Genomic DNA, 13,206 nt, shown 5'->3' on the forward strand with positions numbered 1-13,206 from the left:
ATGATGTTTTGGTGTAACCCCTGACCTAAAAACTAAGGAAGTTTCTTGTGACTAAGTGGTTCTTTAAACACATGTGCAAACAAGAACTACTGGTTTTATAACAGTGGTTATAAAGTAACTTCCATTTAGAAAAAAAAATTAACAGTTGTGTTACAACTGCTTAAATCTCTGTATGAATATTATCTTAAATCTCTGTATGAATATTATGTTTCTAAATAAATTATTCACTTTCTAAACTTATATAGGGCCTATTCAATTTCCTATGAAAGTGCATTAAGATTCACATGACAATTAAAGGTCTGACTTCTCTCTATATTAGTTCAAAAACAAGAGATCTGACATAATTCAAGATATACAGTTATCTTTTAAAAGTGACACTTCTTTTATTTACACATTAAGTGAAGTATGAAAAGGAGGGTCTTCTGAAATTAGAAGTTCTTCTAACACCACATGTGGACAGCTGTGGTTCACAGTGAGGTATGACGTTTGAGGTGTGTGGTTTGTGCATTTCTATGTGGCTTGGTTGAGCTAGGTACAGTTTTCTGGGTGTACCTACTGTTTCTCATGAACAAAATTAAAATTCTGCATTAGCAAACTCAAATTTTGTGTTACAGTCAAATTGTTCCCTAATATATCAACTGGGACAAATTCAAATGATCAAAACAAACATTTTAGCACAACTGACTTTGGAAGGAATGCTGGTCCTTAAGGAAAAGAATCATAGTCACATTTTCTCAAAATAAAGAAATAATGGCAAAACAAAACAAAAAATTATGGGTCCCCAAAACAGTTATAGTGAGGGTCTCTGGAATACTTATGCTACACTTCAATGAAAAGGAGAAAAGCAGAGATTGCTCAGTTAATAGCAGTCATTCTCTATACAACTTAAAATAAAAGTTGAAGATACTTGTTTTACATCAACTATGGAGCACAATAGAATGCAAAATTTTATGTCCATTATCCACACAGTTATACAAATAAAAAACCTATAAATAGAATGTTAATAGTAATTGATCTGTGTGGGTTTTTCTAATCCAAATATTCAGTAGTAAGACTTGCTTTTAAAATAAACAATTCTAAGTTGTATAAAAGTTCTACCCTGATCATTTTCAGTAACTGCAAAAAAAAATTGTAAGAGAAGAAAAGTTCTGATAAAGCTCTATGAATTATAGTTATAGAACAACTAGCGTTCCCGTTGCAGGAAAAATCCTGCAATAGGGTTTCCTGCTGCACTCTACACCACCCTGCCTGCTCTCCTCCCTTGTCCCCCGCCCCGCTTTCTCTGCCAGCCTGCTCTCCTCCCTTCTCCCCCAGCCCCGCCTCCGCTCCTCCCTTCTCCCCCGGCCCCGCCTCTGCTCCTCCCTTCTCCGCCAGCCCGCCTGCTCAACTTCCTTCTCCCCCGGCCCCGCCTCCACTCCTCCCTTCTCCTCCCCCTGGCTTGCTTGCTTCTCCGCAGCTTTGCTCCCTTCTGCAGCTCTTGGCTTCTTTCTACGCTGTCTTGATATGCAAATTAGCTGCCATCTTTGTTGGGGTAATTTGCATATTCGTCCTGATTGGCTGGTGGGCGTGGCTTGGCTGGTGGGCGTGGCTTGGGCATAGCGAAGGTGCAGTCAATTTGCATATTTGTCTATTATTAGATAGGATAATTACATGAAACATTATATATATGAAATAGAATTTTTCACCTACATTTCAGCTAAGGTAACACTAATTCTTCCTAATATTCATATCCTGACGTGTCCAATGCTCTGCATATGAACAACAATCTCCCTCTATGGTAATTTAAAAAACTTAAAAAAAATATTTCCTCTCTTGTAACTTAGCTAATTTCTGCTCAGAGGGAATCTATACTAATAATAGACAAATATGTAAATTGACCATCCGTCCACAACGCCCACAGCCAATCAGGAGTATGCAAATTAACCTGACAAAGATGGAGGAGGGCCTGTGGACAGTGCGCGCACCAGTGCTGAGCAGCCGGGGTCCCGGGGACACCATTGGAGAATCCGGTCCTGTCAGCCTGGCCTGGGGGCGGCTGAAGTTCCCAGTTCTTTTGGTTTCTTCAGCCCCTGGACTGTAAGCGGAAACCAAGAGTGCAGGGAGCACCAGGAATTCTAGGAATCATAGTTCTGGTGGCAGTCCCTGGACCGGAAGTGGAAGCCCAGAGCGCAGGGAGCACCAGGAATGCTGGGAATCGTAGTTCTGGTGGCAGACGCTTTGCGGGATATCCTAGACCAGTGGTTCTCAACCTTCCTAATGCTGCGACCCTTTAATACAATTCCTCATGTTGTGGTGACCCCCAACCATAAAATTATTTTTGTTGCTACTTCATAACTGTAATTTTGCTACTGTTATGAATCATAATGTAAATATCTGTTTTCCGATGGTCTTAGGCGACCCTGCTAGCAGTTCTCAACCTGTGGGTCGCGACCCACAGGTTGAGAACCACTGCTGTAGAGCCTAAGACCATCGGAAAACACAGATATTTACATTATGATTCATAACAGTAGCAAAATTACAGTTATGAAGTAGCAACGAAAATAATTTTATGGTTGGGGGTCACCACAACATGAGGAACTGTATTAAAGGGTCGCGGCATTAGGAAGGTTGAGAACCACTGTCCTAGACACTAGAGCAAAGTGAGCCTGGAGCAAGTTACTTTTGCGGGTGGGGGATGGAGGGAAAGCAAAGGTGAGAGACATAAGTAAAGTCAGAGTGTCAAGGAAAGATTAAAAGGAAGATATCCTGCAACTTCTAGGAAATTTCCACCAATGGAGCAAAGAAAAAAAAAAGACCTCTATTATTCTGTGAGCACCAAACCAAACTGGGTTGGGGTCTCAGACAATTCGCTCGTATGATTACAAAGACAGACAGAAACTCCCGGATTGGAGAGGGCTCCCCTGCGGGCTCCCAGATTGGAGAGGGTGCAGGTCAGGCTGAGGGACCCACCCACCGTGCATGAATTTTGTGCACCGGGCCCTTAGTGTAATATAATAAAGGACTCATGAAACTAAAACCATTTTCCTCATTTTGGAATGAAGATGCCTGTCCAGGTGCCTAATGAGGCTATTGTTGGGTAAGGTATGTGCAGGTGCTCTGTATACCATTAAAAGCTACATAAATATAACCTATTAATGTTACTGGAGGGGAGGCCAACTTAGAAGGACACTTATCACTGTGCATAAATGTTACTTAATAAAATAATCAATAGTGTATTAAAAAATTTGTGAAAACAAAAGGACCAGTTAATTACTATGTGAGAATGATAAAACATATTATCTGTCTTAACTTGCTTCCCCTGTTTCTTAATCAGTGCCATTCCTAACGGTTAAATTACATGCTTTAAGAAAAATGGTAAATTATACACCCTGTCTAGTCCTGCCCTTTGCAAGTCATTCAGGGAAAAAAAAACACCAAGGTTTTAATTAGATATCACACCAAGCAGGATATCCACAGCCACACATCTAACAATCTCTCTTAGTTTTTTAAAAATAATTTTATTTAACCAATATACTTTAAACTTAAACAATAAAACATTCTATTAAGAAAATTACACATTGGAAAAATAACCTACAAACATGACACTGATCCATCTTTCCTAAACCTTGAGTTTCAGAAATTTCATGACCTCCTACATCTCCAAATACAGGCATCCAAGGGCTCCACATCCACAAATTCAACCAGCCTTAGATGTAAAATATTCAGAAAAAAATGTTACGTTGTTGCTAATGTGTGCTATGTAGTTAGGCCCGTCCATGAGAGTTGCATCTATACTGAACATGTACAGACTTTTTGTCACTATTCCCTAAACAATACAGCATAACAACTACTTGCATAGCATTTTCATTGTATTAGCTATTATAAATAATCCACAGATGATTTAAAGTGTTCAGGAGAATGTCCATGGGTTTATATAGTAACTTGAGTGTCCCTAAATTTTGGCTTCTGAGTAGGGTCCTAGAACCAATCCCCAAAGTATATCAAGTGATGGCTATAATTTCTCAGTTATTTAAACATTTTAAAAAGGGAGTCAGTGAACATGTGAGAGATGTTCAAGATAAGAGTGATTTCGATAGAATACATTATTCCCCCCTTATCCACTGTTTCACTTTTCAGTTTCAGTTACCCATGGTCAACTGTATTCTGAAAATATTAAATGGAAAATTCCAGAAGTAAACAATTCATAAGTTTTAAATTGCAAGCCATTCTGAGTAATGTGATGAAATCTTGAGCCATCTAGGATGTGACTCACCCACATGTCCAGTGTATCCACTCTATTATACACTACCTATCCAGTCACATAATAGCCATCTCAGTTATTAGATTGACTGTTGAGGTATCACAGTGCTCCAGTTTAACTCTTATTTTATTTTACCTAATAATGGCCCCAAAGCCAAGAGTAGTGAGGCTGACAATTCCGACATGCCACAGAGAAGCAGTAAAGTGATTCTTAAAAATCACCATAAAGTCAATAATAGCCTAATGCTATGTCACAATACCTACATCATTCACCTCACTTCATCTCATCACATAGACATGGTATCATCTCACATTATCACAAAAGAAGAATGAGTATAGTACTATCAGATATTTTGAGATAGAGACTATATTCATATTAGTATACTAATTGTTCTATTTTATTATTAATTGTTGCTGCTAATTTCTTATTGTGCCTAATTTATAAATTAAACTGTATCATAGGTAGGCAAGTATAGGAGGAAACATAGTATATAAAGGATTCTGTACACATGGTTTCAGGTACCCACTGGGGTCTTGGAATACAACATCTGCTGGTAAGAGGGGATGGCTAAGTATTAAAATTAGAGCTCCTCTTAATCAATGTTTTATTTGAGATGAGATATAATAAACAAAACTTTTAATCAAATATTCTAAACTTTAATATACACATAGAGGAAAACAAAAGTCTTATATGTATAAATCTAGGGAGATGGTCATCTGCAAGCATGTGGGTTCTGGAGTCAGATTGCCTGAGTTCAAATCTAGATTCCTCAGTTGACTAGCTTAGTAACCTCAGTAAAATTATTCTACCTCTTTAACCCCTCACCTATGAAATGAAACTAAATATTGTACCTTATAAGATAACTGTGAGAATTAAATGAGATCTCTATGTAAAGCATTTTGGGCATTATAAGCACTTGATAAGATTTATAATTATTCCCTAATTATTAGCACAAGTATGAGCCCATCTTCTGCAACCTTTATGGCTTCAACAGGGAAGAAAGCTAACATCCCAGGCATTTGCATTAAACAACTTCTCATACCGAATTATGATTTTCTAACTATATATGTGCACACACACTAAAACCCATTTTCTGGTGAAAGCACTACTCATTGTATAGAGGTGGTGCTATGGACTTACTGTGGTCTGAATGTCTGTTACTTCGCGCCCCCACCTCCACACACACCAACCCCCAATTTATGTCAAAATACTAATGACCAATGAAATGGTATTAGGAGGTGGGGTCTTCGGAGGTGCCTAGGTCATGAAGGTGAAGTCCTCATGAATGGAATTAGTGCCCTTATAAAAGAGACCCTACAGAGCTCCCTAGCCCTTTCCACCATGTGAGGACAGAGCAAGAAGTTGTCAGTCAGCAACCCAGAAGACAACCTTGACCAGAACCTGAACAAAATGGCACTCTGATCTCTGACTGCCAGCCTCCAGGACCATGAGAAATAAATTTCTGTTGTCTATAAGCTACCCAGTCTGTGGTACTTTGTTATAGCGGCCTGAACAAACTAAGAAAAGTACTGAACTGCACCCACCCAAAATGCACATGGTAAAGCCCTAACCCTCAATGTAATGGTATATTTGAAAGGAGAGCCTTTGGGAGGTAATTAGGTTTATATGAGGTCGTGAGGATGGGGCCCTCACAATGGGATTAGTGTCTTTATCAAAAGAGACACAGAAGCCACTCTTTCTCTTTCTACCATTTGAGGAAAGGCAGGAAGGCAGCCATCTGCAAGTCAGGAAGACAACCTTCATCAGAACCCAATCATGCTGGCAACCCTGATGTTGGACTTTACAGCCCTCCAGAATTGTGAAAATATAAGTTTCTGTTTAAGCAATCCTGTCTATGGTTTTTTGTTATGGCAGCCCAAGCTAATTAATATAGGTGGTATTTTCAATTTTTAAACACATAGGGAAAATGATCCTAAGTTTATATTTTGCTAAGTTCATCAGGCCCATACAAATTCACAGTGTGTACAGTTTCAAAGACTGCAAGGTACGCCAGAATATGTCATGGTTAGACAGACATTACACTCCTACTTACAGTGTAATTTCTTTTTAAAAGCGTAATATAAAGGTTTCTTATTTTTCAAAAAGCTGCTCAAAACAGTTCTAGTTAGTTAAGCCATGGTGAGACAGACATTACACTCATGTCTACAATATGTTGTAAGTCATAACTTAAGGATTCTTACCTTTTGTATCTGCCTGAAACTGTTCTAGATGGCTCCTGTGAAATAAAAATAATGACATATCAGTTTGAATGTGTGTGCAAGCACATGATTCTAGATTACATAAAACAGTTGATAGAAAATATCTTATTTTGAAAGAAAATAATTTAGAACAATTACTTTAAAAAATTTGCACTGCTGGTCAAACAAAACAAGACTCTACATCTGACATTTCAGACAAAACCAATCACTTTTTTTAAAATTGTATAAAAGCTAAGAAAATAAAGGAAGCATCGTTCATCAACCATCACCTTTAAATATTTCTGAAAGTCAATGAACATTAAAATATGAAACAAGCCGAAACCGGTTTGGCTCGGTGGATGGAGCGTCGGCCTGCGGACTGGAAGGTCCCGGGTTCGATTCCGGTCAAGGGCATGTACCTTGGTTGCGGGCACATCCCCAGTGGGGGGTGTGCAAGAGGCAGCTGGTCGATGTTTCTCTCTCATCGACGTTTCTAGCTCTCTATCCCTCTCCCTTCCTCCCTGTAAAAATCAATAAAATATATTTTTTTAAAAATAAAAAAATAAAAATAAAATATGAAACAATTATAATCCTTTCCAGTCTTTTTTTATGGCCTCAATTTTTTTTAAAAGCTACAATTCACCATATATATATAATAACCATTGCTCATTTTTAAAGACAGCTAAAAATAAAAAGTGAGAATGTATTTTTTTATGCTGATTCTAAAGTACAAAAAAATTGCTGTAAGTTAGTATTAATCACTGGGGTGGAAAAATTATCTTGCCCAGGCTCTCCCAATATTTTTACATTATCATTTTATAAAAACTGGTCAAAATCAAATGGTGAGTCTTGTAAACACCGATAACTCTTTTTTTCTATTTAATCATAAAAAGTCTCCAAGAGAGACCCTACAATGAAAAAATTTCAGATATAATTAAAGTCAGATAATAACCTCTCTTTATAAGATGACCAGATTCCAGACTGAAAGCACTGACTGTGTGGTGCAATAAAGGACATATTAATGTGGGAACAGTACAGCAAACCATACGGTTAGACTAAGATTGAGATCCAAGTGCCAACACTACGGGTAAGTTATTTAACATCTGTCAGTCTCAGTTTCTTCATCTTCAAAAAGGAGTAACAGCCAATATCTATTTTACTGGATTATTGTGGAAATTAAATAGCATAGGTGAATAAAAAAGTTAGCACAACTCCTTTGTAATTAACTCATTACGGGAGTAACCAGGTGACAGGACACTAGAAGTACCACTGTGTGACTTAGCAGAATTACCTCTGGGGAAGCCATGCTTTGCCAGTTGGTTCAAAGACATTGTACCCTTGGGCATCAGCTATTTTTTACTTGCTAGGCAAAGTAAACTTTAGACCAGCTATTTGCAACGGTGTGCTGAATTTTAAAACATGAAATACCTGACTATTTAGTCAGGGCACTGACCTCTTTTCCCTTAGATTGTCAAATTTAAAAAATGACAACAGCCAACACATTAGCCATCTGGTGTGAATGAATCAAAATTATACCTATTTTTTTGTCAGTTCAGCAAAAAAATGTATTTTTTGGTGTGCCACAGAATTTTAGTGACTAGTTTATGTGTGCCATGAGATGAAAAAGGTTGAAAATGACACTTTACAGTTTCTTTATATGCCTGTCATTAATGTGGCACCCCATAAAGATAAGGCAGATAAATTCTTGGTACTCTGTACAGCAAACATGTGAAACATCTATTTATAAAAATATGAAATCTCTAGTGACTATCAACAAAGAATATACTTTATAAAATTTAGTTTTTAAGTTATTTTTGAACCATAATAACTAGGTTAAAATGTTTAATCACTGGTTATTCAGATAGATAAGCTTATGTGTATCCACTCAAAATACATTTTATTGAATGCTGATGATAATGGTTTCATATGGAACTTATTCCCCTAAAACTTCACAAACAGTAGTTCAACTAACATTTTATAATAGTTTTCTTTTATAAAAATTCCCTAATCTTATTCTATATCAACTAAAATTAAGGCATACACCTTAAATGATACCTGTCTAAATAAGCATTAGAAAAAAAATGCTAATAATGCCCTAAATTCCAAAACATCATATCTCTTTATATTTGTTTGTTCATTTGTTTGTTTGTTTTTGCTTATCCTCATCAGAGGGTTTGTTTTTTTTCCCATTGCTTTTCAGAGAGAGTAGAAGGGAGAGAGGGAGGTAGGGAAAGACGGAGGGGGAAGAGAGAGAGAGAAAATAAATAAATCAATGTGAGAGACATATTGACTGGTTGCCTTCCACAACAGAGAGCAAACCACAACCCAGGTACATGCCCTTGATTGGGAATTGAGCCCTCAACCTTTTGGTACTCAGGCTGCCGCTCTAACTACTGAGCACACTAGCCAGGGCTCTAATTTTAATTATAACTGACGTATTTCAAAACATGACATCACCTTGATTACAGACTACCACTTACTGAAATAGAATAAGCAGAACTGCTGATAAAAACAGCCCTTACTGGATTTACTGATCTGTGGGTTACTGATGTATAGACTGAAATGGTATAACAATGTGGCAATAAATTAATATTCCTGAAGCTTAAATAGGCATTGCCCTAATGTGGTTAAACTTTGACTAATGCAGTTTTAGAGCAGACTTTTAATAAATACAGAAATGGGGAATGGATGGCATTTTCAGCAACACTAAACTATAGTGGCAATATACTAATTTTATACTTTGCTCCAACTATAAATGAAAGTCAGTATCAGACAATTTTCCAGTTAAGTATAGTAACAGAAAGTTAAAGAATACAAATTTTCTATATTTCTTACAGTTTTTTTTAAAAACTGGTCACTTATAACTTATCTCAACTAAGTTATACAGTATTTGCTATAGAGTTAAAAGTGAATATGCTAACATGCTTGATCAAATCACTCCATCCTTATGCCCAAGATGTGCAAACAATTAGAATTTAATGATTTGCCTGCCGTAAGCGTCTATAGACCAACTTTAAAATCATTTTTCGTGAGAATTTTCAACTGTAAATATTCAAGAACACCTGAATTGTAATATATTTATTTTTATAATAATCATTACAAATAGATTTTTTAAGTTAAATTCTAAATATAATGGCATATGGGGATGGTTTTCATTTTGGACATGTGGCAGTTAACTGGTTAAGCTTATTTCTATACTAGAGGCCTGGTGCACGAAATTCGTGCACAGGAGGGGGGGATGTCCCTCAGCCCAGCCTGCACCCTCTCCAATCTGGGACATTCCTCTCACAATCCAGGACTGCTGGCTCCCAACCGCTCACCTGCCTGCCTGCCTAATTGCCCCTAACCACCTCTGCCTGCCATCCTGATCACCCCTAACCACTCCCCTGCCAGCCTGATCAACACCTAACTGCTCCCCTTCCAGCCCGATCGCCCCTAACTGCCCTCTCCTGCTGGCCCGATTTCCCCTAACTGCCCTCCCCTGCAGGCCTGGTTCTCCCCCCACCCCCTCCACAAATGACCTCCCCTGCATGTCTGGTCGCCCCTAACTGCCCTCCCCTGCAGGCCTGATCACCCCCAACTGCCCTCCCCTGCCGGCCTTGTCGCCCCTAACTGCTCTCCCCTGCCAGTCTGGTCGCCCCCAACTGCCCTCCCCTGCAGGCCTGGTCCCCCCCAATTGCCCTCCACTGCAGGCCTGCCCTCCCCAACTGCCCTCTCCTGCAGGCCTGGTAACCCCAACTGCCCTCCCCTGCCAGCCTTGGACCCCCGGAACTGCCCTCCCATGCTGGCCTGTTCACCCACAACTGCCCTCCCAGCCGGCCATCTTGTGGCGGCCATCTTGTGTCCACGTGGAGGCGGACATCTTTGACTACATGGGACGGCCATCTTGTGTGTTTGAGTGATGATCAATTTGCATATTACCTCTTTATTATATAGGATAACTAATATTCCAATAGTTAAAATTCTGATGAAGGCAGACAACACGTTTACTCTTTATTGGTAGATTTGAATGTTCTTTTATTAGATTATCAAATTTGCAACTAAATATTACTTCACAGTGATTCTAGCAATCAAATTACATTTCTTAAAAATGTAATGTTCCCAAAATTGGATAGACTGTATTAGTATTAGTAGAGAATTTCGAAAGGGTAGTACTTTGCTTAAAATGTGTCTCTAAAATCAATAATTACAGATGGAATTTAAAGTGATCTCTATATTTTTTGAAAAAGAGAAAATTGGGCATATCTTGAATAAGAAATGTTAGATAGAAAAAGCAATCCCCTATTGTGCAACGAAAAAGTTCCTTAGAATTTTAAGGAGGAAAATGCTTGAAGTTTCTACACATTAAAACAAAATACTATACAAATATAAATTCCACCCTAGATTTTTTAACCAAAAGCTTCTATATTTCTGTAGCCACAAGATTTCCAAGCAAAGGGTGACAACTTAATAATTACTGTTACAGTTAATTCTATTCTAAATATGAGGGGGGTGGGGTGGAGGAAATACCACTATCATGGAAACTTCTAGAAAAAAATACAATGGCTGCCCTAGATGGTTTGGCTCAATGGATGGAGCGTTGGCCTGTGGACAGAGGGGCCTGGGTTCAATTCTGGTGGTCAAGGGCACATGCCTGGGTTGAGGGCTCGATCCCCAGTAGGTGGCATGCAGGAGGCAGCCAATCAATGATTCTCTCTCATCATTGTTGTTTCTATCTCTCTCTACCTCTCCCTTCCTCTTGGAAATCAATAAAAATACATTTTTAAAAAGTCTTTATAAAAAAGAAAATACAGTGCTAAGACTGATATTGGTCTTAAAATTTTGTTTAAAAGACTATGTAATTAGACCTTCAAATAACCCAAAAGCCTGTTATGCAACTGGTTTAAAATATACTTTTCCTGGAATAATCTTCCTTGCAATGGGATGGTTTATATTACTAAAGGGAAGGAGAATAGAACTATGTAGAGCTTAGAAAATGTTGGCAAAGCACAAACGGTTTTGTATAAGTTTAAACAAAACATTCTACTATATTCAAGCTAAGAGTGGTCAATAAGGAAATCCCAGAAACATTGTCTTTACAGGTGCAGTGGCTGATCAGAACTAGTCAAGTATAAACAAGTATAGAAGCACATGTGACATGCCCTGGCCAGTATGATTCAGTGGTTAGAGTGTTGGTCTGCCCACAGAATGGTCTCAGGTTTGATTCCTGGTCAAGGTATCTGGGTTGCAGGTTCCATCCCCGGACCCTGGTGTGTCTCTCTCACATCAATGTTTATGTTTCTCTCTCTCCCTCTCTCCCTCCCTCCCACTCTATCGAAAAATCAACAGAAAAAATATGCTCAGGTGAAGATTTTTTTTTTAAAATCACATATAGCAAAATAATACTTGTTATTGAATTAATTAGCAACAAAGCCATAGCTCCCAGTAAAATTATGATGTAACATGCTAACTGGCCCTCAAGACTGACTTAAAATACCTATACATAATGTAGCAAGACAGACTGTTGACGATGAATACAAAATAAAATACAGGCAGTCCTCGGGTTACGTGGACTTGACATACGTCGTTTAGTGGTTACGTCAGCATCTCTCATTTATTAAAAAAAAAAGTTCTGTCATTTCGACGTATGTACATATGTGCTTTATGTTTTTTATTATTTATTTACCACAAGTAAAGGTCAGGAATTATCTTTCTTTTAATTTTTTTTTACTGTTTCACTTCATTACTGCTGTGTATGTGCTGCATATGAGTGACGTAGTTGCTTATGTAGGTGGGTTCTGACTTACGGCAAAAATCGCATTACGTTGCGCCGTAGGAATGGAGCTCCGACGTAACCCGAGGACCTACTGTATCTGTAATGTATCCTATAAAGAGGTAATATGCAAATTGACCATCACGCCCTCGCACAAGATGGCCGCCCCCATGTGGTCACAAGATGGCCGTCAGGGGAGGGCAGTTGCGGGGGACCAGGCCTGCAGGGGAGGGAAGTTGGGGGCAACCAGGCCAGCAGGGGAGGGCAGTTGGGGGGGACCAGGCCAGCAGGGGAGAGCAGTTAGGGGCGACCAGGCCAGCATGGGAGGGCAGTTAGGGGCAATCGGGCCAGCAGGGGAGGGCAGTTAGGGGCAACCAGGCTGGCAAGGGAGGGCAGTTAGGGGTGACCAGGCCAGCAGGGGAACAGTTAGGCATCCATCAGGCTGACAGGGGAGTGGTTAGGGGGTGATCAGGCTGGCAGGCAGAAGTGGTTAGGGGCAATTAGGCAGGCAGGCAGGCGAGCAGTTGGGAGCCAGCAGTCCTGGATTGTGAGAGGGATGTCCCAGATTAGAGAGGGTGCAGGCTGGGCTAAGGGACACCTTCCCCGCCACCCCGTGCACGAATTTTGTGCACCGGGCTTCTAGTTGAATAAATAAGAAAATATATTCAGAATAATGGGAAATAGGTTTCTCAATGTCACAAAAAGGGAGGTACACGTACCAGAATAAACCTTATGGTATCAGGCTAGAATTGGAGTTATTGGTATATATTAGTTTTAATATCTATATGGATATATACTAGAGGCCTGGTGCACGAAATTAGTGCATGGGGGTGTGGGGAGTGTGTGTCCCTCAGCCCAGTCTACACCCTCTCCAATCTGGGACCCCTCGAGGGATGTCCGACTGCCCATTTAGGCCTGATCCCAGTGGACGGGCAGTCGGACATCCCTCTCACAATCCAGGACTGCTGGCTCCCAACTGCTCACCTGCCTGCCTTCCTGATTTCCCCTAATCGCTT

General features: G+C 39.5%; 1 protein-coding gene across 2 annotated transcripts in view; it reads right to left on the bottom strand.

Moving 5' to 3' along the window:
- The window catches only part of PAWR (pro-apoptotic WT1 regulator), a 125,232-nt gene that overhangs the window by 24,826 nt on the left and 87,200 nt on the right, over positions 1–13,206 (bottom strand). For both annotated transcript variants that reach the window (XM_079774074.1, XM_079774075.1), the window contains one exon: positions 6,442–6,476. In XM_079774074.1, coding sequence (XP_079630200.1) covers positions 6,442–6,476 — 35 coding nt within the window. The remainder of the gene's footprint in view (positions 1–6,441; positions 6,477–13,206) is intronic.

Source organism: Cnephaeus nilssonii, assembly GCF_951640355.1.
Source record: "Cnephaeus nilssonii genome assembly, chromosome: 6".
NCBI classification, from domain to species: Eukaryota; Metazoa; Chordata; class Mammalia; order Chiroptera; family Vespertilionidae; genus Cnephaeus; species Cnephaeus nilssonii.